At 29.4% G+C, this 27,740-nt stretch overlaps 2 protein-coding genes across 4 annotated transcripts; one reads left to right on the top strand and one right to left on the bottom strand.

Annotated features, from left to right (window-relative positions):
- Nucleotides 1-1,342: 1,342 nt before the first annotated feature.
- On the bottom strand, nt 1,343-6,875 carry LOC111032151 (EGF domain-specific O-linked N-acetylglucosamine transferase). Of its 2 annotated transcripts, XM_022312382.1 has the most exons (10): nt 6,746-6,875; nt 5,208-5,388; nt 4,933-5,121; nt 3,926-4,074; nt 3,570-3,724; nt 3,201-3,475; nt 2,860-3,060; nt 2,666-2,802; nt 2,446-2,548; nt 1,478-1,624 (listed from the first exon to the last, which is right to left on the bottom strand). In XM_022312382.1, exons 2-10 carry the CDS (start codon nt 5,349-5,351, stop codon nt 1,478-1,480), a joined length of 1,500 nt encoding a protein of 499 aa, XP_022168074.1. In that variant the 5' UTR covers nt 5,352-5,388; nt 6,746-6,875. The 2 variants fall into 2 exon arrangements, with proteins under 2 accessions (XP_022168075.1, XP_022168074.1); XM_022312383.1 differs by lacking the exon at nt 6,746-6,875 and having other exon boundaries at nt 1,343-1,624; nt 5,208-5,351.
- A 10,177-nt stretch (nt 6,876-17,052) lies between these two features.
- Nucleotides 17,053-21,223, top strand: LOC111032158 (mitochondrial 2-oxoglutarate/malate carrier protein-like). Of its 2 annotated transcripts, none has more exons than XM_022312390.1 (6): nt 17,053-17,371; nt 17,468-17,704; nt 18,825-18,909; nt 19,444-19,657; nt 19,832-19,931; nt 20,838-21,223. In XM_022312390.1, exons 1-6 carry the CDS (start codon nt 17,304-17,306, stop codon nt 20,986-20,988), a joined length of 855 nt encoding a protein of 284 aa, XP_022168082.1. In that variant the 5' UTR covers nt 17,053-17,303; the 3' UTR covers nt 20,989-21,223. The 2 variants fall into 2 exon arrangements, with proteins under 2 accessions (XP_022168082.1, XP_022168081.1); XM_022312389.1 differs by having other exon boundaries at nt 17,304-17,371; nt 20,815-21,223.
- Nucleotides 21,224-27,740: the final 6,517 nt, after the last annotated feature.

Raw genomic sequence — 27,740 nt, 5'->3', positions numbered from 1 at the left:
ATGCGAGATACGGGAATCCTAGAACGCGAAGAACGACATTGACTGATAACAAATTGTACAGACAATTTTACAATTATTCTCAACTCACAAAACAAAATATTTCACAGTAAACAGTATACACAATACAAATAATAATATTCGAGTTCAAAGTTGTCTATTGACTTAATATTATTCATGTTATTATTAATAAACTAGTAAATCATGTTATTACTCATTACTAGTGATAATATTTACTCTGTTGTCTGTGGTGTTAAAATTTGGTCCAACAAAGAATGTCTCTAGTAATCACTAATCGAGATGTTAAGAACAATTTTTAATAATGTTTGTGTCAACTATTGAAAACTCAACATATGTAATGCTTCAGTGATCTCGATACTGAATGCTTAGGCAATGTTACACGGTTGTATATTGTATTATTTATTTAAATTTTATCATTGAATTAGATACTCTAAGTATAGCATTCATAATAAAAAAAAGATTGGGTGTTTATAGGTACATTTTGTGATGCCCATAATATTGAATAATAATGTAATAATTTAGGTATGCTTAAAAATACTTGAGTGTATAATTATATAAGTAGGTTCCTAGTTCAAAAGAAATTTGATGAAAAAAACTGATAGTATGTCTGTAGTAATGTAGTGATTTACTAGGGTTAACATCTATTCATGTAATACCATTCATAATAGCAATTAATAATCATTATATTTTATAAACAATTTTGAACAGAGAATAAAATTCAGCAATCTAATTTTTACTCACTCTTTTTCATGCAAAATAAAATATGTACAGGGAAATTCAAAAAAACTAATTTAAAAACTGTGAATAGTATCTAATCCACAATAAACCTGTTTTAAACTATAGTTTCTTCAATTATCAGCATAGAAACAGTTTTTTAAAAAAATAAAGTTTCTTAAATGCTTAACTATTACCAACAAATTTACATACATAAAATAATTTCTATGTAAAATTATTTGTGCTGTACTGCCCACAATTTATGTACTGGGCTCACAATTATACTTAAATTTATAATTTGTATATCTATGCATTTATTGCAATGTACTGATGGCACTGGTTTTATGTCAAAAAGACATTGAGTTCATAATAAAAGTTAATTAGTAAGTAAGAAAATACTTTTCAACAATACCCCATTTTGTTATAAAATATAATTTACAATATTTATGAAAGGAACAAGGAAATGCACCAACAATGACTGCTGATGAATTTATGAAATTTATCATCATACTTCATGTACAGTTAAATATAATATGTAGACAAATAAAATTATAACAATCCATTCAGTGATAAAAAAAAATAATTATTTATTTAAAAAAGTGAAAAATTACATAATAAAAACAAAAAATAACCAAACAACATGTTTTCAAATAAAAAGTAAAGAAAAAAAAACGTGCAAGCTTCACATTTATAATTAGCAAAATTACATCAAAGTCAGTTAATAACGAACCACAACAAACAGACATTAAAGTTCGTCATGTAATTTAGGACTATAACCGTGTTTAACTTTTTTTACATGTGTAGCGGCTTCATCCACTAGACTTAAGAATTCATCTTTATCAAATGAATAGTTGGTAAACTTGGCATGTGCACCCTGATCTGGATGTTGGCCCTACAACACAAAAATATTCAATTCTATTATTAAATTAAATTTTTATATTATTAATAATTATAAAAGTCCAAATTTATATGACTTATACATATTTTTTTTTTTGGAGGGGGAGTGCATTTTAATGAGAGTCGAAGAATGTCAACACGATTTGTTCAATAAATATTTTGTAGAAGATTGAAAATACTCTAAAAAGTTTTCTTTTTATGAATCAATTTTTTATATTATACTCTGTCTTAAAAGATAATAATCAGTCGGCCGACTGATTTACGTCTGTGCTGCACATTTCCCAACTTCCCAGTGTTAGCGTGATCTCACAGTTTTCAACAAGACAATCAAATCATTAGCGAAGTGCAAAAAGTGAGAATGGACCTTGTCATTACTTAATATTATGTCCTACTTAAGCACAAAAAATAATACAAAAGTGAACAAAACAGCTAATATTTTATCGCATTGGATGTGATTCTAAATAGAAATCGTTTATATTTGTCGTATTAACATGGCTTTGGTACTAAAACGTATGTGTCAAATTTCCAATTTAATGATAAGTATATCATTGCATACAAAAAGTTCTAATACTAAGTTTATAATATTTATCAAAGAAACGATACTCAATATTTTTACTAATTTCTTAAAAAAAAATTACAAGCATACTAATATGCATACTAGATGTATATTAAACTTAAGATTTGATGATACATAAATGCATATTTTAAAGCTATTAATGCAACAAATCTGGACTTGAGTTATTACATAAAATGTTAAAATTATAGCCTACATTTTTTTTCTACAAATCATTACTTTTTGAAATATTAATTGCTTACTTTATTTTGAATAGTAAACTTATTTATATCTCTCCATGTTATGTACTTAACACCTCTCAAGCGAGCCAAGTCTTTGTAACAATGTTCATCTTCACAATTATATCTGTTAATGAAAATGTATAATAATTAATAATTTGTACTAATGAATATCTACATTAATTTTAAATTTATAATTTATTGACAATAAATATAAATTTCTATAAGTAAAAATCATACTCACAGTTCAAATAACACTGCCCATTCGGGTAAAAATAAAAGATGTGTTAACCCAGCGCCGTGCATTCCAATAAATATATCAGTGTTATAAGTTATGTGTACTTGTTCTTTAAAAGATAAGAAGTTGCCACTATAAACAACCTAAAACCATTTTGATTAGTCCATTAACTATGTAATGCATTTGTTAGTCAAAAATACCTTTTTTACTTCATACTGAGAATGATTTTTTAAAGCCGTTATTAATTCATTCTCATTCAATACATTTCTATATTTTGTGTTTCTAGATAAAAATGTTATCCTTATTTTTTCATTGCCATTTGGGTCTTGATAAATGTTCAAGCGATGTAACACATGTTGGGAAAATGCTTTAAACAATCCACTGTTTTCACATCCATCAATCTGAAGCCAAAAAAACCTTACACTTAATATGTATATAATTACAAATAAATGCCATTCTTTAATTTTATTTACTAACTTATATATAATAATATTTCCACTACAGATAATAAACGTTTAAAGATAAAATAATTTATAGTTACCAAAGGAGTATTGTAATACAGCCCAAATATCATTCTTGGTAGTAAAGGTAAGACAATATCATTAAAACAAACAACTTTTCCTCTGAAAGTATTTAAATTCCATATAGGATGTTTTGTAAATGCTTGAAAGGTATCACTAAATGCAGATTCATAGGCAAATGACTCCCAAACTAATATGTGTATGTCTTTTGAAAACATACTAGCTCCTGAACCATTCACATGCTGAGACGCATATAAATTCAAAAAATCACAAAAGTGATGGTACATATTCACAGCTAATAAAATAAAGGTTACAAAACGCCATTAAACACATACTATACTAATAAAGCAAAATTATAAATAACAAGTATTACAATTGAAAATATTTACTTGCGTCTATTTTCATAATGATTGTAGGTTTAGTTATGATTAAATCACATTTTCCAGGATAATCAGTGATTTGTGTAAAAAATCTTAATTCGGGACTCCAAGACTGTAATGGACTCAGATGATCACACTGAGCATCCAATTTATCTTTATGAAACCTATATGTGAGTTACCTATGATGTTAATTATTATTTTCTGGTATACTTCTGTTAAAAGAAAAATATTTTCAAATGTGTAAAAGATTCTTTGATTTGATTTATAAAAACACAATCCATTGATTTATTTTATTAAACATTAATAAAAAAATTTAATTTATCTTTTTTTTTCCTAACTAATTTTTAAATTACAATCATGCATACTTGCATTTTCCACCAATTTGACCACTACTTAGTACATCCATTTGATATCGTATTGGGTGGTTTTTGTTCAATATATTTTCAAAATTTATCATAATATTATGTCCACGACAAAACTTCAAATGGTTAGTGCATTCCAATGATGAATCGTCCTAAAGGTATAATTAAAATATTTACATTTATATCATTGTATCAACATATAATGTAAACATAATATGAACATATTGTTATCAACCACAATTTATTATAATTTAAAAAATATAAATCTCGTATTTCTACACTTTGAAACCTGACTAATATTTTTATCATTACAATTTTACAATATTATGCTGTACCTACCTATTATTAAAAATATAAGTTGCTTTTATTAATTCAAAATTTAAATATTTTGAACCTACCAATTCAACCCTTTTTTCTCTATTATAAACAGATAACTCTACAAAATGGCTATTTTTGATATTTAAAAAAAAAAAGAAAAAAAAATTTTAAGCTTTCTTTGAATTTTTTTTAGACTGGTAAAAAGGAGGTTATTAGTCATATAATAAATTTAAAAAGAAGAAGAATATTTGTACTATATATTTAATTAAAAAGTGACTTAATTAGATAGGCACTGACTTCCCAATTAATTAACATCCTGTAGGTATCTTAGTATTATATTATTACCCACATTTATTTAAATTTTGTATCTACTTAATCATCAAAAAGTATATATTTTTACCAAAACAATTGTAGAACTTTTAAGTTGTATATTATCAGGGTATACCTATATACATTATTTTATTTATATTAACTTAAATACATTTAACATAAATGAATTTTTTCTTATAATACCATTTTTTTTTTTTTTATAAAGGGGAATATTGTAAATTAATGTGCTATGGCCCTAATAATTAATAATTAGCCAGACCGACACTGGCAGTAGTAATTAAAGTTGGTTTAAACGTGTACACATGATGTATAAAACTGTATTAAAGATGTAAGTCAGTGACTCCAGTGTAATGAAAAATTACTTTATTTATTGGCTCACACATGTGTGTGATTTCTTCTCGTTGTTGTTTCACATAGCCAAAATCTCCTTGTTCGTAGAATGTGTCAATTTGATCCTGTTTGGTCGGTGCCCAACTGGTTTCAGTACCTGGACACGTGGGGTCCAAATAGCGGTGCTCTATATCACAGTCATTTTCGTAGCCCCAACAGAGCTAAAAATTGAGTATGTTTGAGCATTGAGCAACCATGTAATCAAGTATTTGATTATTTTAAAATTTTAACCATCGTCGTCACATACCGTTTTATTGTTATTGGTTCTTGAGTTCAGTATGTATGGTAAGTGTTCTGGATGGACGTTTAAGTCCATCGGTACCGTACTCGGCCGAACGACGTGGTTCGACAGAACGAAACACGGTATGGCTATGATCTTGAGGTACAACATGACGACTGCGCATTAAACAGGATCGACGATACCTAAACTATACATTAGGTGTCATCATCGTCGTGGCAGAGTCGTGTGTAATAAAATTATTAGTCACGACGGGGTAGGCGGTAGTCCATTGCCAAGTCGTTGGCGGACAACGCGATTCGGAAATCGGTTATAGTAAATACTAAATAATCACGGCCGTCGGGCAGGCGGCAGCGCAATGTTTACTAGTTCAAACGTACAAACCGTTTGATCGGAGTAGGGGTTCTCAAAATGATACCGTTATCGTTGCGGTAGAGTAGAACCTGTGGTGGAAGTGCGTAACTGACGGACGTACTATAGTACGATACTACAACACTCAACAGGTACCTAACGGCTACCAATACAGTGAAGTGTATTTTATTATTAAATTAAATGCTACCTTCATGGCTTCATTATTAGCTAATTTAACTATAGCAACGCTCAAATATATGTACCTACAATATTTGAAACCATGGATAGGTGTTAGGTACACAATACACAAACAAATAATTGAATAAATAGGTTCCTAAATGTAAAATAAAACTTATGCGCATAAACATTTATGTAATAACTATATTGTGTTGGCGCATCCTCTTAGATAAGTCGGTAACGAAGGGGACAACCTAATAATGTAGGTACCTACTTATACCTTTAAAAAAAAAAATAAGCCATCCACAGTGTAAACGAATATTTATTAATATTTTGGTTTGACTACGTAAAATATTAGTTTCAAAAATCTCATAACTAGCCTTAAAATTAAAATACCATAAAAATAAACCCATGTGAAAATGCATAGATAGGTACCTAATGTTCTTACTTTTGATGCTTTTATTTTCGGCCAATTCGCACTCATAAAAGGTTGAGTACTACATAAAATTGGAACTGCTAAAAACTTGATAGATAATTGGCTTACTATGTTGTACGTTTGTGAGACGAAGACAACGCTGATCACATTAAGCCATACGTTTTATTCACATTACGGCGGAACGGAGGCAAAGCTCTTTATTCAATAGTTCGTACTCCGAACTTTAGTTATTATGTGCATGGGTTAGGTAAGGTAGGTAAATAATTCTTAAGTTATAATTATTTAAAATATAAATATATGATAGGTAGCCAGTTGTAAAAAGATCGGAAATCGGAACCTAGCTCATGGTTGGTAGGTACTAGATATCTATGAGTTAAATACTTATAGATATGCTTCGATTAATATAACTATATAAGTAGGTGGTATCTACTAGGTACCTAGTTACTAATTACCTATTAATTGTTACTTATTAGTATTAGTTGATAGTTACAGATAAAATGTAAAGGTTAAACACTCTCCCTTTAGGCTCTTTCTGCACGACTGCACATAATGAAAAATACTAAAATATATAAAAGGTACCCACCTTTTTTATTTCCACAATTATTTTGAACGTCTTATTGTATCATATCATTATGATTACAGTAATAACAATAATTGTCCATGACAATTTGACATGAGCATTAGCTATGCCGCACAATCACTCTACTGAATAGGTACTAACTACATATAACATTGTTATATTTTAAAAGTAACAGCATAGGCGTGGCCAGACTTTTATAGCAGGTGTTTCTAAGGCCGGGAATGTTCAAAAATAATTATTGAATTAATTGTAGAATAGAGCAGTGTTAAGAACATCTGAAACAACACTATAGACGAGCAGGGCACTGAAGAGTAAAATGCAGGTGTTGCTACAGAAACAGAATACACATAGCAAAGACCTTAACCCTTAAACATGCACATGAGTAATAGTATAGGTACCAACATGACTACATATTATTATATTAAACATGGTGGTTCACCAAGCATGATTACCTTCATTTTGTTCACTAATAACTTTTCACAGAATTTTTTTAAATATACTTAAAAGTTAAAGGTTATATTTTCAAATTCAAGATTTCTTATACTATTTAAGGAGTATCCTTTGGCAATAACGGCAGCTTCTTTTTTTCAGATCAGAAATACACCTTTATCCTCTTTAAATTATTAATTATTTGACTTTTTGAGAATTTTTGATGTACCTATCTAAATCAAAATTCAAATGAGTACCTAGTTTTTGAGTTATTTAACTTTGTGTAAGTACCTACCTTCATGGGCACCCATAGGTAACATTTTAGGGGGGGGGGGGTCAAAATAAAAAATTTCGGCAATAAGGTAATATTGTGTTAATATTTATTGAGTTACAAATTCATAATATTTTTTTCCAGGGGGGGGGGCAAGTGCCCTGTCTTGACAGAGCACTTCCCCCCCCCCCAATGGGCGCCCATGCCTACCTTCTATTATACGATTTGTAATTTGTAAAATTATAGTAAATTATAACGAATATTATGTTACTTCTTAATGTTTTTGTGAAACCATTTTTAAAGGCTAAATGCTATATTCTTAAAAAATATAAATATAAAATATTTAAAAACTCAGAAATAACTCCTCAAATGTTGATATCAATACCTATATACTTACACAAGAAATGTTCAAAAAAAAATCATCCGCTTAATAATTGACAGTTTAAGCGGTTAGTGCTCATTTGAAAAGAAGAAGTTAGTATCGCCCCAGGAAACTCCTTAAATGGTATAAAAATTGAAATAATTGTAAATATGGTGAATCACCTTGTAAAGTGCACACCCATCTATTATTTAAAATAAAAATATTAGTTGGACAAATTTAAACGCTAGGTTTGTTTATTTTTCAGTATTAATATATTACTTTATACCCACACAAATATCACAATTTACAAGTATTTATATAAGTGTAAACCGAAAAGGAACTTCTGTTGGTAACTAAACCAGCTCGGCTTTTTTGAAAGAGCCAAGAGGGGATATGAATTTTTGGCTAATCTTAGACCACGTTACATGTATACACACATTCATTATAAGGTATTCATACAAAGTAAAATAAGTTGTTAATAACTATAATAGCTAATAACCAACACATTATAATAACTAATATACCCACAGCCTACTTCTATGTATAAAGGTATTAGAATATTAGGTACCTCTACATATTAAACATAGAAGTACAACGAACAGCGATAATAACTGCTCATTTTACATTTTTATTACTTACAACTTACATGTACCAATACTTTTTAGTTATACCTATCATATATGCCCATTGTGTAATAAATCCTAATATGATATAAAGTGTGTATTTGTGAATGTTTAACTATTATACAATGTCAAGACGACAACCAATTTCAATATTTCACCAATAATCGTTTATTACTTTTATATTACATATACATAATATAGCTTACAACGAGCGAACTAACATACGAACGGATATTATACCTACACAACACTATAATACGCATTATTTATTTATTTTTCCAAATTATATGGTATAAACTATACACATAGGTACAATATAATAGAAGATACCCACTTTATATAATATAATACTATACTCTATAATAGTTATTATTCGAACGTCAAATCGTGCGTTTGTTGCATTAAGCTCTCCTTTGTCTATAGTCTCTATAACTTTGCATAGGTAGGTGTAATGGATTTCGCATAATATTACAAACGCGACTAATACTTGTATGTAGGTTTATATTATTATAGTGTACGTATACTACTATGCTAGTATCTACCTATATTTTATTATGCTATAAATAAATAACAGACAACGGTTGACGAAATTATTTAGATTAAACGGTATAGGTACGCAGAACGTGGGTGGCGTGTGTAAAAACTAAAAAAATATTTGAAGGCCATCACTATTTTTTAGTCTTATTATCAATCATAAACCTATCATATTATCATAATATTATTGTAAGTCCTGTACTCGGCGCCTATGTAGGTACTTACAATAGGCAATAGCGCAATATTCCGCTGTTGAGTATTTCGTTATGATATACGTAATATATGAGTATTAGCGCATTAGATATAGGTATTATACAGACGTGGGTAGGTACCTACATAAGTTATTATTTACTATCATAATTCTCTACGTGTCACATGTGTGCCTAATGCCTATTAAGACAGGCTTATATAACGTTAATTGTTATAATAAATGTCTTATAATATAGTCTTATATATAGCTATAAAAGTCGCGAAAAATGTATTCAAATATTATATGAAGTATAAACTATGTATATCTGTAAATATATAACCTTTTCGATTTATGAAAACTTTAGTCAAAATATAAATACCTCCTTATTTATAAATACTTTTTTATTTTAATTATTTAAATTGTAGAAGTAGGTATGTAAAAATAATAATTTTGCATTTAGTAGGTAATTACTATAATTACCTTTTTAAAATTGTGATATCACATTTAAGTATCATTAGAATTTATAACTTTGAACTACCTGCATAATTGTGTAGTCATTTATACTGAAAATAAAAAAATAAAAAAATGTGTTGTATTGTAATTCTGGAATACTTTATCCAATATTAATTAAACATTAAATGGTTGTTAAAGAAGTATAAAATAATAAAATAAATGAATACCTGTTCAAAAAAATGTTTAATAATATGATTTTGATTATAAATAAAATACTAATGAAATGAAATACTAATGATTATCAAAAAACAATCAAAAGTGTGACGAAAAATTCTTTTGAATTTTTAAAGTTAAGCGTGTAGGTACACACCTATGTACATACCTAAGAGTATTGTATTTTCAAATACAAATATTTAATATAAAAAGTACTCTATTACCCTAAATACTACAAAAGTTGAGACGAGCACAAACTATAAAAATACTGGAAGTCATTTATTTGTCGTTGGCGGAAACCACCGCACTACCGCGGGGGGGGGGGGGGGGCTGTAGGACGTAATAAACTGGGGACCGGGTATTTTAGGGGCTTGTTGAAATATTGATATTTAAAATGTTTGAAATGTTGATTGGAATACTTAGGTATTTTATATAAAATAATATTTCATGATATGAATGTATGTTATAATATATTAAGTAGACATCGAGTATGGGACACTCGTATTGCTTGTAATGGATTGTATTTTTTTGAAAGTTATGTATAGGGATAACAAAAACATTTAGTACAGGGGTCCAAAATTCGATGTTGGTAGACCTGATCATTGATGACACTTTCTTATTTTATAGGTGCCTATGCATAATGTATTTTTTAGTCTCGTAAAAAATCACGTCGTGACTTCTGCTCCAGATGTCTCACTTGGACTTAGGATTTAGAAGACTACTTACAAGTACTAAATATTGTAAAAAATTCTAGAGTTTGCATCAGACAATTTGTATGATTTTAATACGATCAAGAAATCTTTTATAAAAGCATTTGACTCCTTAGTTTATCAAATGTATTCAAACCTGTATGTAAAGTATAATATTAGAAGTAAAGGCCAAAGGGTCATTAATTTCAAAGATCAATGTTTTGAAAAGTTAATATTTTATTAAGTTCGATAATTTTGAATTAGGTGAGTTCCCCGTACTTACATTTTTCAAACAATCAAATACATTTTAAAAATCATCACCCTGTTTTCAGCGTAACCGACCGCCATTGTGTACTTTAAATACTTAATAATAATTAATAAAAATCAGAAGAAAACCACAAAACACGAATTGAAAATATTGAATATTATCTATATCTATTTTAGTGCCATCACTGGATAGCATCTTCGATCTCATTTTTTTTTTTTGTTATTTATGTAACATATTTTATTATTGTAGCCTAGGACGCAGATTGTATATTTCTAATAATATTAATAAAAAAAGAAATTACATCTGCATATCTTACATAGTTAACAATAAAATAATCATAATACATTTTTTTAAATGGGTACATGCCGCAACTGAACCTAAAAATTAAAAAGAAAACAAATTCATGTTAACCTTCATAATTGCAGGTTTTTTTTGTGAGAACAATCCAACAATAGGTACATTTTTACATCACAATCATCAATCAGTCATCGTTTATACTGAAATATATTAGTCTATACTCTATAGGTATTACACATTTATGCGGTATAGGTTAATTTTTTTTTTAATGAACTGAGATGGGGGGACTGAGCTACTTTTGCATTACTTGGACCTAATGTATAGGTACCTACAATTTTATCTTTGAAGTCCAAACGATTTTGTATATATACTTTAAAAATAGGTATTTTGTCATTTTTAAAATATATTTTCCTACATTATCAACACACCGCGTACCGTCGGTATTTAGAACCAATACATAAGAGCAATGGTTGCTAATGACGCACATTTAATTAAATATTTAAATGTCAAAAAAAATCATATGTAGGTACCTACGAGACGTCAAAATATGTTAAATTTCTGTATATATTATAATATAACTTGAATAATTAAAAATAAATAAATATATAAAATAATTAAAACATAAATAAATATATATATATATATGTAATAACCTATATGCAGTTACCTACTTTTGGTTTTTGCATTATCTAAATTTAGACGAAAAATAATTAATATTTACTATTTGGTTAAGACGTTCGACTCTAAGGCATCATATATACGGTGTACATTTTTTAATTGATTCAAGATAGTGCAAATATTTATTAAGATCCATGACCGTTAAACGTCTTACAGACCGATAAATAAAGCTTAGAATGCCAAAGACATACAATAATATTTCATATTACATTTCATTTCAAGGTCAAATATATGTATACAATCCAAGACAGTGTACCTATGTTTCATAATTTTATCATTTAGCTTAAATATCCACATAGGTTCCTACATACTATTGTTGTTATCAGGGACGGGCTAATTATTTAATAATAATATTTTTGATGAATCGTGGTTAGTGAAATTAATGACTTAAACTCAATTAATGCCAACCGAAGGAAATTGTTCCTGTCGAGGGCTTGGAGCTATCTGGTTTTGTATTTTCTGGTGAAAAACAAAAAAACTCCAAGAGGCAAGAGCATAATATTAATGCATTTATGAATACAAAGTTCGGGTCTAAATACTAAATAGGTAACTCTAAAACTTAAAATATATTCTTTTTATAATTCTATTGAAATATTTTATTTAAGAATGAGTGAAAAATACTTTTTATTAATTCATGATCAGTGATCATTGATCACCAATAGGTGAATGTGCTGACTATATGCTATAAGAATGTTTTAATGAGTAAAGGGTCGTCCCAATATAAGCCTCCTCTCTTCGGCCTCGGTTGTAACGTATATAGGTAGGTACATTTAATTTCTATATTATCTTAATTATTTAAACTAAGAATAGTTCGATTGACTACGATTTAGTTTAGAACCATAATTTTATTTATTTTTAATATTTTAAATTACTATCCACAGTATATTATATTCAAAATAATATATTTTATTAGAATCGAGTTTTTATGTTTCTGTGCACCTTAATCTAATTGTGTAGTGCGTATACATATAGAATTTATAATTGTATATAACTATATATATGATAAATTATGGAGATAGAAACTATTAGCGGGTGAAGTGTATTATACAATAAAGATAACATCAAATACAATAATAAAATTATAGATACTTATTGTTTTTAAGTGGGTATTTCGAGTATTAAGTAGGTATTAGTACTACATCAACTAACATTTTAAAATATTTTATTTTGATCAGGTAGCTTAAGCAATTAAGTCGTAGTACCTACACAGTCTATTTTTTATTTATTGTTTTTATGAGTCATCTGCAGTTTATTGAAGTGTAATGACTAATACCCATAATAATACAGTAGGTATAGATATTAATTATTATTTTTATTATTTAATATTTCATGTATATCAGGTGATCCATTTTAGTGTTTACATTCATTTTTACTTTTTTGAAAGATATCGTATAATTTTAATTTCATATCCTGAAGCAAAATATTATTTTGAGTATTTCAATCTATAAAGATCAAATTTCGGACAAGCAGTTCAATAGTTATAACTTATAACTTATAAGCATTTAATGTTTAGATGAGCAGCGGAATAGAGTGATACAGGGGAACCTACTCAGAATTAGAATGTTGTCCACTACTCCGCTTATCTAAGCTTTGAATGATTATAACTAATGAACTACTTGTCCGAAATTTGATTTGAATAGATTTAAATACTCCAAATAATATTCTACTCCAGAATATAAAATTAAAAATGTATGGTATCATTCAAAAAGTTATTACAATAAAAAGAAAAAATATAATTTATTTTTAGAAATTTTGTTTTGAAATGACATAATATGTAAAAAAATATTTTCAAAGAAGTTGAAACTTTTCGAAATAATGAGTTTACACTTAAATGGACCACCCTGCATAGCTATAGATTTAATATCTAAATACAACTACGAGTTTAATCTTATGCGAGGTTCAAGTGTACCTGTTTCACATCAAATTGATGTAAACAATATGTTGAGTGTTTACATTGACAAGTATTTATAATATTATTTTAGAATTTGGAAGTTACTAAACATTTATAATTATTAAAAACATTATAAATTTAATTGATTGGTATTATGTAGATAGTTATGTCAATATTGTTAAATCGACCTTGGTTTCATTCGTATAATATTATTAATTATGATTATATAAATATATAATAATATTATATAGTTTATTTATATAATATAACAAAATCCAATTGGTTGGAAGGGATAGTTATAATCAGATCTCCATAATATGTTCATTCATTTGCATATTATATCAATTTTATTAAATCGTATTAAATGATACGTATAAGACATAGGTATTATAGGCATCAGTTTCAAAAAATTCAAGAGCTATAGTAATTTATAATAATAAGTTATAAAATAATAAGTAGGAACTTACATTATTTTCACATTTAAGTGTTTTATCGCACAATTAAACGTTTTTTACTGCATATATATTTGAACATTTTTAGAAACATAGTTGAATATAATATTATGTTCCAGAGTTTTTAAGTGTTCAACATTTTTTAGTGTTCTTACTAGGAACTTACGAGCCCTGCAGCTTATAAATATTATATTGATCAAACAACTGCACTAAAATTAACTAATATAACTCAACAACATAATAAATTAGTTCACGACCCACGTATATCATCATTACTCATTGTACAATTCGAATAATCAAAATAATATATAACAATAAACTACTGCACTGTCGGTAAAAGGGCTATTGTTGCATATTATTATTGTAGGCGGTCTGGTATAGTAAGGTATAATATACAAAATAATATGTAGCGATATTCGAGAAAGGCGTGTTTGTTTCCCGAGTGACACATATTGCTTAACAATACCTACCAATTAAATAGGAACCATTATACCAACCATTGTATTGTCGTTGCACAATTAACTTAATTAAACAGAACCGTTGACGGACATATTATTCACATATTCACATATTAAACTATTAAAGTCCGAGTAGTTAATATAACTTTGTAAGTTTGTAACGGCTTTAAGTATGTACACTGTAAAATTAAATGGTGCAGTTTGAGTAGTAAATATTATAATTAATGATATATTATAAGTTGCATAATTAGTTATCACTATATTTTGTTACGGATAATATTGTACAGTAAAATGTTTTTCCATTTGAAAAAATTCTTGCATTATATCTAATAATGTTTTGGTGATACGAGATAAAAATATTTTAAGAATAACAAGGATAAACAAAAAAAAAATTCCAATTATAAATATTTCAACTGTGTAATGATGTAGTGATGAATTGACAGTATATTATAAATAAGTCTATATATTTTAATAAGTTATGATACTTCCAGTATAATAAGCACACTTAGTTACACACAAATAAACAATAAACAATGTTATTTTAGGTGGTTACTGCAGAGCCATCAGAAAAGCGTAGCTTGTGCCCAAGCTCACTCCTTCCTAAACTTAAGAACCAACCACCCTCGACAGCAAAACGTAATCATGAATTTTACATATTATGCATAACTTAATATGCTTGACCTAGTACAGTTGAAATTACCTTCTGCCATTTAAGACTTATTAGTAAACAGCTAAGCTTGTAATATCAGACTTAATAGGATTCCATTAAAAAATAATTTTTATACTATATGTTATGTAGTATTCAGAGTATTCTATTTAGTATTCTATACTAAATCATGAAACACGCGTTACAGCTTGTTGTTTGTTGATTTTTTGGATATCGATAAACGCTGATTAATGATTGAAAAGATATAATATACTTAAATAAAATGTTATCTAATAATAAGTTGACTAATACATACTTTGATACCTACGTAAATCATCAAAATTGTCTAAATATGTTGAAAAAATAGAATTATTGTGAAATATGTATTTATGACTAAATGTGTAAAATTATGTATGGCTCATTTTATTACAAATCATTTGAAACGAAATTATCACTTGCCCAATTAAATTTATCAAGTCACAGTATAACCATATGCATTTATACATAAAAACCCGAGCCCGTGGTCATATACTTAATAATAATAATATAATATACTATTAAATATTACGATTTATGACTTAATAAATATATGAATATTTTTCATGTATTATTAAAGTACCTATGTGTTAAACTTAACAAAGCTTTACAGACGGTGATAACTGTTAGAGACTTCTATGGGCAGCGTAACTACGACTGATATATATACAGGATGATTCGCCAAGCATGCACATCTCCCTTTTCTTCTCCATTATAATACAGTAATTCAAAATCTGATTTTATTGTATATACTTTAAGGCTTTATTATTTTCAAATCCTTAAAAATGTTTTACTGCTAAGGAGTGTCCTGTAGAAATATAGACTTATTTTTCGAATGACAGCCAAACTATAAATGGGATGCATATGTGACTATGCTATGACTATTGTGATTTTAAAAGTAATAATTATTAGAATACTAGATCAAATATTGTATTTTATATTTTTGTAAAAACCTTTTAAGGGTTATTATCCTTAGAATAAACATTTTGATAACTGAAAAACTACTCACGAATTTTTTATTTTATACGTCAACATTTTTGAAACAATTATCCACTAAGTAATTTACAAAAAGGGAGAGATGCTATCATTTGAAAAATAAAAGTCTGTATCTCCACAAGACACTCCGTAAGTATAACAAAAAATTTCAAGAATTTCAATACATGGTCTACAAGTATATTTAAAAATTCCAAAAATCAGAATTTGAATATATTCATTATTAAAGGAAAAATTTTACTCCTAGAGAACATGTTTGGTGAATTACCCTGTATAGTAAGTGCTAAATAAACGAGCCAAGTGAATACCAAATTATTTTAGTTGTTTTCTGTTAGTTTGAATAATTTTTGATAACGCCCTTGCACGTGTTTACTATGTATTGTGTATATATGTTCGGTGTATACATGTACATTTACCTATAGGTATACAAATTATATACTTTATAGTTAATACAATAATACATATACACTATTAGCATGTGAAAACATAATATATACAATATACTATTATAATATTTACATATGAAAATAATGAAGTGTAGGTATATTAAAGATTAAACTATTGTACCAACAATTTGAATTCTGTATAAATTGGCAATTGAAGGTTATTGTGTTTGTGTTTTAAACACAAACACAAGTATATCGTTATTATTTACAATTGACATATTATAACTGCGTTATGTTTTATTATTAAATTAAATTAAAAAAAAATTTGATAAAAAATAAAGTACATATTAATAAACATGTAATATTTGACACAGTGTTCCATACATTTTATTGATTACCATTATTAAGCATACATATACCTAATTGGTGCCTTATTATAAATACTCCACAAAGTACGGTATCCGGTTATTGTATTTTCGTGGCAAAACAAAACTTTAAGCGTTTCGAACAATTATCTTAATCTTAGCTTAAATAATTTTAATATTATACGAACGGTGTACCTAACTGTTTATCTGTTGTTAAGCATAAAGACAAATTGTTTTGTATTCTACCACGTACACATATAATTTATTTTCTAAAATTAGTTATCGTAATTTCATGAACGAATAATAACTAGTCCGGTACTAAAACAACATGTCGAACGAACAGAAGAAAAAAGTTCTGCCATTTTACGTGAACTTTACAATTGCTGGATTGTCAGGGTAAAAATAAAATATAAAAGCTGAATTTCAACTAATTAATGTTATCTGTTTTCTGCCATTAATTGAAAACAATTGTATAACCATGGTTTGCATTAGGATGGGAGCTGCGGTGTTCGTACATCCATTAGAAGTGCTGAAATTTCGTATGCAACTAAGTGGAGAAAAGGGCGCGACTTCAGATCACAAGAACTCAATTCATGCAATAATAAACATGGCAAAAACAGAAAAACTTTCGGGTTTTTATAAAGGCATTACTGCAAACTTTGTAAGACAAGTAGTATTTACGTCAACTCGGGTGGGCTGCTATACATCACTCGTTGATGAATTGAAAAAGTGAGCTAATATCGATTACGGGTCTGTATAATATATAAGTATATAACAAATGGATATCAGTCTGTCTGTCTGTTTGTAATTAATATAGACTTAAAAACTACTGGGTCGTTTTAAATAAGCGTTATATCAATAGATTCCTAGTGGCTTGGAGGGTATCTATAGCTTATCTTTTCAATATATATATGTACCTAAAGCTAACACGTTCATTTATTTACTGCTCACGAAAAAGGAATATTTTTGTTTATTTAAATGGTTGACGTTAGTTACATATTATATAACTATTTTAATTAGTAGGAATATTGGAAATTATGTATTTTTTTATAACAAATGTAGACGTCAGAACTGCTGGGCAGGATAGCTGGTTAAGGTTAATATTATACAAACGTAAAGTGTACGTGTACATTTACGAATGCGTCCCGTACGCAAATTCCGACAAGTTAAAAATATATTTTGCTTCGTTTTAAGTTTAAATGGAATTGCGGGTGCTCGAAAATTAAATACATTTACACACGACACGCGTAATATATTTATATACATTATGACTTTTAGTTCTACTATACATTATAATAATATATAAATATTACCCGTTTAAGTATGAACAAGAAGACCGTGTACAAGTCTCACGAATAATAGTAATAATCTTGCGTGAACGTGTGTACGTGACAATGTGATATTTTCACATAATGACGGAATTGCATCTATTTAGTTATGTAGGTACGGTGACGTTATTGAGATTTGCGTGTTGAATAATTTGTTTTAAATGTAATTACTTTTAATTTAGTTTTGACGTAATAGCTGTAAATATATGTATATCACATTATAAGTTTATTACACGAGTATATTGTAATTTACACTGACTAAGTCTCAAATGTAAAATCGTAAAACGAACGTGTAAATCGTTCTATGTAATCAATAATCATATACATATTCAATATTCATAGCATCAATATAGCGTGTCCATAGGATTTTTCACAGGGGGGGGGGAGGGATATAAAATCACAGCATCAGTATAGCAGTATGATAATTGATAATCTCGTCATGTATCACTGACATTAGAAATCGAGTGATACTGATACATAATATTAAGATAATTATTTTATCGATATGTTATGTGTTTCAGACGAGGGCAAAGCACCGTGATAAATAACGCAATAGCCAGCATGTCCACCGGAGCATTCGCTGCGTTCATTTCCACACCGACTGACGTAATTATTGATTATCCAATGCGGATATCACGATATAAACAACAAGGTATGATCGAAACTTTTAGACGGTCAGGACTTGAAAATAGGCACGTGAATGCGTGACGTAGCGTATAGCGTGTAATAGTTATAGCATTTTTGGATGACAATAATATGGATAACCGATTGACGCTCTAGACCTTGACGATCATACTATAATATGTTGTTTATATCATGGTGAATATTATTATTCGGTGATTTATAACCATCGGTAATATTGAGCGCCGTTTTGTAGGATACAACGTATGTAGTTAATCGTTGCAGATACGCCCGGAAGAGAATTTATACCTACCCGCGCCGATGGTATAAATCAGTGACCGGTGTATTTTAATTAACTAAAATAAGTTATGATTTGTCATGTAAGATTTCATATCAATGTAGTGTTAAGGGAGTGTGGGGATTATATTGAAACCAAAAATATTTTACACCCAGTGAGCTAATGCTCTGTGGGCGTCCTTTAGTCGTTAATCATTTGAAACCCGTTTGAAATGATCACAGATTGCTGTGGTCCGCATGACAGCCGACGGACGATTGCCAGTGGAGAGCCGTCGCAACTACAAAAACGCGTTCGACGCACTGATAAAAATAAGGAAGGATGAAGGCATATCAGGGCTGTGGCGAGGGACGGTGGCAACCATGCTTAGGGCGATGACAGCCAATCTGACGCAGCTGATGTCGTATGACGAGGCTAAAGTGTATATGATGGATAATTGTAAGATCGCTAGTTACCCTCACACCAGTGGTTTAAGCATATAATATCACATATAAAGCCAAAAAGCCAAAATTGAATATTACACATGTGATGATTTGGCATTAACTAACTTTTATGAGCACTGGTAATGCAAAAATATTTTAATATGTATATTTACTTTGAAAACGGTTCTAGATAATATGGAAAACGGTTTGAAGCTCCACACCGTAGCAAGCATGATTTCTGGGATTGTATATTCCGTCTGCTCGAATCCAATGGACGTATTAAAGACTAGGTAATATCTTACAAAAGTACAACTAGAGAGGAATCTAGAATTTTTTTATTTTGGGAGTGCACCATTTTTAAAAATACTTAAAAACATTAAATACATAAAAAACACTTTTATATCTGATTAGTGAGTAGTCTTTCGTGACTTGTAACATTTGCATACTTCAAAATATTCCTTAGTTCTTATGCTATTTTATTATTTATATGTTTTAGCACTATTTTATGCTTATACTGTCTTTTTAAAGTAAAATAATGGATTTATTTTTTCGTCAGAGCATGTTAATCAGTTTCATCAATTTATATTTACATAATAATTTGTCACATAAGCATGGATTGATGAGTTGCAGTTTAGTCATTAGAAATTCCGCCGATAAGGAGGCCTCTATATATTATATTACAAGTGCTATCTTGTTTCGTGATATTCAAGATAACTACCTACTGAATTTATTACACGTCATATTTATATTTTCAGTCATTCTCGAATTTAATTTAAAATATATTGTTCTAGTTTGTTTTTTCTTGTCCAATACATTTTTCTGTATATTTTTGCATTTTCAGTGCATTTTCAGCATTTAAATGAACAATTTTAAGTGAATGTTATTACACTTATAATGACTTTTTTTAGAATCACAAGTCACGAGCCCAGGTATATAAACATTTTTTATAATATCAATTAGTATGAAAGGTAATTGTTCATACATATAAGCATACAAGTTTAAAAATATTAGTATTATATAAATTATATGTCACAACTCACAAGTCATATTTATATTTAATTTATATAGCACAGCTAATGGCCCCTCTGGCCTCTGATACTGCTTATAACTGTAAAGGTTTATATATCTATGTATTATTAATATATATATATTGGCATTACATCATATTCATAGAATACAACAACAGAAAATTGTAGATGGAAAACCAGAATACTCGGGCATAATAGAAGTGGCGTCGATTTTGCTGAAGACCGAGGGAATTACAGCTTTGTGGAAAGGTTGGCCTTTTTATTATTTACGAGTGGCACCAGGGACAATCTTGTTATTTATTTTCATGGAACAGCTTAAGAAAGGATATGAAGATAATTTCATGAAAGACCAGTAACTTAACAAACATGAACCAATGTTTTTTTTTGTCATTTTACAATTTTTGTTTTTTCATTATTTGTTTTTGTTTATGAAATATAAATTAAAGGAAAAAAATCTCCATTCATAAAAGTGTTGATTTACGTGAAGCCCGTTAAGTCAATCAAATAGAATGAAATGATTGAATTTTCATACAGCTTTGAATTTAAGTAAAATTGTTTGTTTAGGTGCGACAAATAGTTAGTTGCTCCTATAACAATATGACGGCAATTTTCTAAATGCGGACATGCTACCCTATACACTACTGAGTACTGACTACTACATAAAACATATATATTATACCTTAGATTGTTTGAAAAATATTTAAGCAAGTGTGAAATGAAAGTATTACATCAAAAATAATAATAAATGCAGACTGCAGAGGGCTTCTAGCATTTGTGTGTATTTGTTTTATGTAAAAAATGGACAACTAGAAACAATTTTTTTCATATTACGACAAAGTCAAATATGTAATTTTATGTTGCATATATAACGATATTTAGATTTTTTTGAGACATATTTGGATTGATTTTTGATTTTTTTTTTTTTTGTTTCTTTTTTAAGCTTTTTTGCACATTTTCAATCAAATAGTATTTATTTAATGAAAACAAGATTATATATACAATTTAATTTTTTGAAACTAATGCACTTCCGCACTGCCACATGCCACTGTCCAGTGTCCACATTTTTATAAACAGCTAGTCACACATTCCGATTAACAATTTTCATAATGATAGCCATTAACCCTCAGTGAAAAGTCTTAAGTAATTAGATCTAATCATCGAGTATTCGAGTGTGTATTTTATCAAAATTCTTTCGGGTCATTAATCGAGGCGTAACAAAATGACTCGACATGGGAACTGAAAACCATTTTGTATTTCAGTGTGTCTAGTCTTTCACACTCACTTCATCTTTAACTGTTCAAGTGCTCAACACAATTTTTATATACTTTTGTGTTAAACATTTGCATTATAATCAGCGTTGAAGCGTAATATAGCAAGTAATAAGTATACATACTGTATAGTATTGAAATTATATATTTATATTATTCTTTCTCCGAAATAGCTAAAATACATTTAAATGTATGAATGTGACCAGTGTGTGTCTACAATATGGTCACAAAAAGACTGATGTCAGTAAGATGAGAGTAAAAAATATAAATTTGAAAACATCATCATTTTGATAAAAATAATTTTAAATACTCCAATCAAAAAATATATAAGAATACAAATAATATTTATAGTAAGGTATACATATTGTTAAACGGAGTATTCGAGTTAAGAATATTTATGATTAAGTTCAGGTGATAGCTTTGATATTTTTGGTCCCTGGGTATGTTTGTCAATTGTCATATTAACTTCTATAAGCAAACTTCCTCAGTAAGTTGTAGTAAAAGTTATTTCTCCTTTAAGATAACGAACGAATCTAAAAATAAAACAAAATACGACATTTAAAATAGTGTAAAAAGTTAATTATTATTAAACCAAAAAACTAAAATAATTTAAAGTTTTGATTCATTCTATCATAGAAATACGACTGAAAATTTTTTTTAAATTTTTAGCCTTATATTTAAACTAAATCTGATGAGCAAATAAGTAATTTATTGATGGATTTTTAACTAATATATAAACTAGACACATAAGTACATCATTAATAGTCATGGCTCATGATCAATAATAAGATCTATTACCTACAGTTGGTACAGTTGCTTGTAAATAACTTACTTACTTGATATTTGGTTATTGAAGCGATTCATGCTATTATATTAATAAATATAGGTATTCATTTATAAATTACCTATAGTCTACAGAAATACTAAAGCTAATATATTAATCAAATATCATAACTAAAATTTTTTTTGTGTTAAAATATTTATCGATACCTATTATTATTCATATAATATTAATAATTATAGCGATAAATTTAAATAAAATTACAAAATCTACATAATCTATATGAAGTATCTTATAACTAAGATGCAGTCAAATCTCGATAACTCGAATCTCAAGAGCCAAGAAGGATACAAATTAATTCAACTTAGCGTTTTTCGAGCTGAATACGTCAAATATAATACTTATCTATACTTCGGAGGCAAGAAAAAACTTCGAGTCATGACTCGGCTGTACTTAGGTATATTGCAGAACAACATATATAAAGGAAAACAATTTTAGTAAAGTGCAATTATATCTATATAATGGGTACTTATGTTAGTTATTACTTATTATATATTGCACCTGTATAATTTATTGAACCACTTCATAATATATACAATACGGGTACATATCATAACATTTACCATTATATCTCATAGCTTCTAATACAAATTGAAAGGTATATATTGCCATTTAAAATAATAAAATATAGTACCTATTAGGATTTAGAAGAAGGGCATATTTATATAAGCATTGATAATAAATACTACTATTTAGTATTATAAGTATTTATAATCAATGGAAAAATCTTTGAAAACTTACGTACATCATTAACGAAAGGTGAGGGGAATGAACATTGGATAGGTATCGACGTGCTGGTCGTTATATATATTTTATCGAAACTTAGAAATTGACTGACGCACAGCGGACAATGTACAATATATTCCCGATGTAATATTAGATATTAGTTCAATAGTGCGTACATTTAATATTGCCTACTATTCATAATTTTATTAAGTATTTATATTTGACACAGGCTTTTTCAATTATAGTATTCAGTGAGTAATTAGTATTTACTTCAAATTATATAAAAAAAAATAATCCCATAAACGTTAATAATTGCCTACTTAATACTTTTCAAGAAAATGAGTGTTTACATTTAAATTAATTTAAAAATAACATATATCACTTATAATTTGTACACAAATGTAAAATACAATATGATAGTTCATTAGTAGGATGACTCATTAAGAGGACTTTATGTGTTATCTCCGTCTAACAACTTGATGGTGTTGTATCCGTCTAACAAACGTACAACATTGTACATTTACATTCGGAAAAATCCATTTATCTATAAAATGTATTGTTAGTTGTAATATTACAGTAAATTTATCTATAATCAAATTTCAAGGTAAGCATATTATTTGTGTATTTTCTTTATTTGAATTTTAAAGTGACAGTCATCAGCATTTTTAAATATTTATACTGTACAGTGTACATACTATTATAATTTGCTATAAAATTAAAATAGTTAATATTCTTACTTTGATATTTGTTAATCGATAAATTGTTTGTAATATTTAAAAATTTAAAACTAACAATACAAAATTAATAATTGACGAGCATGGAGCTATTTATAAATATGAGTTTTAAATATTACATTAAAAAAATTCTATGTAGTATGTACATCAAAAAATGTTGAAATAAATTTAATAAAAAATGAAAAAAAATACAGATAACGTTGTTACTTAATTGTTAAATTGTATGTAAAAGTTACCAAATCGATGTAATATAAAAAAAAAAACAGAAGAAGTCGCACTCAGAGTAGGTTTTGTGTGCATCTTGTCACTGAGCAGGGTACTGTAATCTGTGATGGATGTGATAGATTTCAATTAAATGAAAAGTCGTTGTACTCAAAAAGCGATTCTGAGCGGAGACGTAATAATAATGGAAATTCCCAAGTCCTTACAACTATTTTTTTTTCTTAATCAACTACCTATACTCAATTGTTTTTTTCGTTTATATATATCCAATTTTGTCCAAATTTTACATTAGAATATCAAACATAGTTATATATATAAAAAATGAATGTGCCTATTTATTATTATTAGATACATAAAGAATTGCGCTATGTGATTATTCGTTTGTACAGTATTGTGTTTAAATGTCTTTAATGTTATTCATTAATAAACGATGGCAGCAGAGGAGTAGCATTGTGCAGACAGACCCTCCTTTGCTGTCAGTTCTATCCGGAAAAAAAAAGGTACATAAAGAATACTCTGAGAAGTCTAAGAAAATTTTTATGAGAATCTTAACTTTCGAGTTTTTAAGCTATTAAAATTTAAACAATTATTAACGATTTGATATCAGAAACTACCATTAAAGTTGAAAGTTATAGCAGCTGCTCCAAAAGATGAATATACACATACAAAACAAACCAATAAATATACCTTCATAAAAAAACATCCAAAGCCACTAGTGTATAACACAACTTTATTCATTATATCCGATTATGCATCCGAGCCTTCTAATTTTACTCTACGGACCTATAACACAGTTCACAGAATCACAAATTAAGATTTCTTAATTCGTGCACATTAATAATAATTTAATTGAGATATACATATAAAATCGTATAGCTCTGCATAAAATGAGGTGTACTTATTTGATTTTACATATTTTGACATAAATACATGTTTTTACATATTTCATAATTATTCATTTTTTTTCTCAAATATTTAGAATATTTGACAGTTTTAACGTGTTTTCTTCAGAGGTCTTGAGTGATTGAAAGCTTATCATAAACTAAGCCAAAACTTAATAGTAGGTATATGTGTAGCACGGAATCGTCGGTTCGATGGTGTCGAACTGTCAACCGGACGTATTTTTGACGTGGCTAAAAGTGTAAATAAAGCAATTTTACGATAGAATCGGGGGTCTTTTGAATTTTAAAATTGAAAAATATATGTTGATCTAAATTACAATCTCCAGTATCTCCAGATAAACAATCATTTTTTTTTATTATACTATTTATTGTTATTATTATTATTATTATTTTTTTTTTGATAGGTATACATACTTCGAACTTTTTAGCACATATTTGTGTATACATAGTTTTGTTGTATAAATACATACTTTGTTTATATAAATACATATAAATCAGAGCCCTAGTTATTACTTGACACTTATTAGCTATTATTTATTACCTAGTTATTGCTACCCAATAAACATCAACCAATTTTGTATATTCAATATTTTTGTTATTACTTTTTCGTTGTTTAAAGTTTACTGTTAATAACTGTTTAGTTAATACTTTAGTGCGAGCAACTTATATAGCTTCCAGAGTGTTTTAATTTAATACCTTATGTGGAGACTTCAAGTTACATTAACACCTACATGTCATGCATTTGAATGACCTTGTTTGGTCTTGCGAATCTCGGTGACAATATTTTTTTTCATATCGAGTTATGATGGTTGAGGGGCCCCTGCATCAAATCCCCCCCGGCCTCGAAAAACTTTGGGGCGGTTCTGATAATATAGGTCATTGTTATTATTATTATTATTATTGTTATAGGTACAACGGCGAATGGCTGTGGCGTTATGCGTTGCAAATGCGAAGTTCAAGTAGGTACCGGAGTACACGAAACGCGACGCGGTAACACTGCGAACAGGGTCGGCGGCGGCGTACGACTCTTGTTTGCGGGGGTGGCGGCGCCGACGAGTACGATATTGTAATCAGCCGTTTCGCTTTCCAATTTCCACTTCCCCGCAGACCACCCGGTATACCCACCCGACCGGACCACCCACACCTCGAGGGTTCGGTTTGCCGCTCAGGTCGAATGCGATAGATACCCAAATCCCGGGAATGGTAGCATCTCGGTTAATCGTCGTTTCCGTCGGTCGATTAAAACGTTACAATTATTGAATTGTTGGTCTGCTTGGAAAAATCGAAACGTTCCCGTAGCCCATGCATGCGAGTATGGGTACGACATTGGCACAAGCTGTCATTCAAGCTACAGACACACGTGCGGCGGCCCCCCGATTGCCATAATATTACCGTCGTACGCCGAGCAAAGAATAACTCGGTATTATGAAATATTATTTCGTACGACCTATCGTCCTACGAAAAATATCATGCGAATCTCGTCGACGGAATTACATTATCATAATAAAACTATGTCATGCCGTTATCAGTCGTGAATCCCGGGATTTGGGAAGATGGGCAAGATGCCGTACAATAAAAATAATAATAATAATAATATGGACACGAATAATCGTTACGAACACGAAGAACACATTATTCGTCGATCGTAGGCCTCAGCTGACGTCTTTGGTGCGCGCGTACTCGTGTGCACGGTCGGGAGGACGGGAGAGGGCGGGCCCGTAGTAATAGTAATAATAACAATAATAATTTTGATAGCGACTATATTTTGCTCGTCGCGGTCGGTCGTCTTCACTCGTCCGTCACCGATAATTAAATCTCGCACGCAAAGACGACGACCACACTGTATTCCGGTGCCTATCGCCACCGCCGCCGTCGCCGCCGCCGCCGCCAACAACGACGACGACGACGACGATTTGCGCGCGCGGACGACGTCGTTCCGTTCGGCGCTTTAGTCGTTTATCAGACATTGCCCGGACGCTTCCCCGCCACCTCCGCCGCCTTCGATCATTAAACCCGCGCCGTCGACGGGGACGTCCCTCCTCGTGTGCTATGACAGCCGGCCGGTCGAATCGCGTCTAACACAAATAATTCAATAATATTATCATCATTCAATCGTCCGACTCGCGTCGTGTCGGGCTCGGGCAGTAATCCGCTGCTGTCGTCCGGCTGTTCGGTTGATCACCCTCTTTCGCTAATCGTAATATAATATTTCCGATTTTCGTCCGCCGCCGTCGGCGACCCTCCGTCCGGACGTTTTCGATTTTCCTTTTCCATATCCTCTATCGGCGATCATGGCCGTCAACGGTACAGACGTCAACAAGGTGACCGTCGTTCTGGGCGCCCAATGGGGCGATGAGGGCAAGGGCAAGGTGGTCGAT

Source organism: Myzus persicae, unplaced genomic scaffold (assembly GCF_001856785.1).
Source record: "Myzus persicae strain clone G006 unplaced genomic scaffold, MPER_G0061.0, whole genome shotgun sequence".
Classification (NCBI taxonomy): Eukaryota; Metazoa; Arthropoda; class Insecta; order Hemiptera; family Aphididae; genus Myzus; species Myzus persicae.
This window is presented reverse-complemented; position numbering and strand designations above follow the sequence as displayed.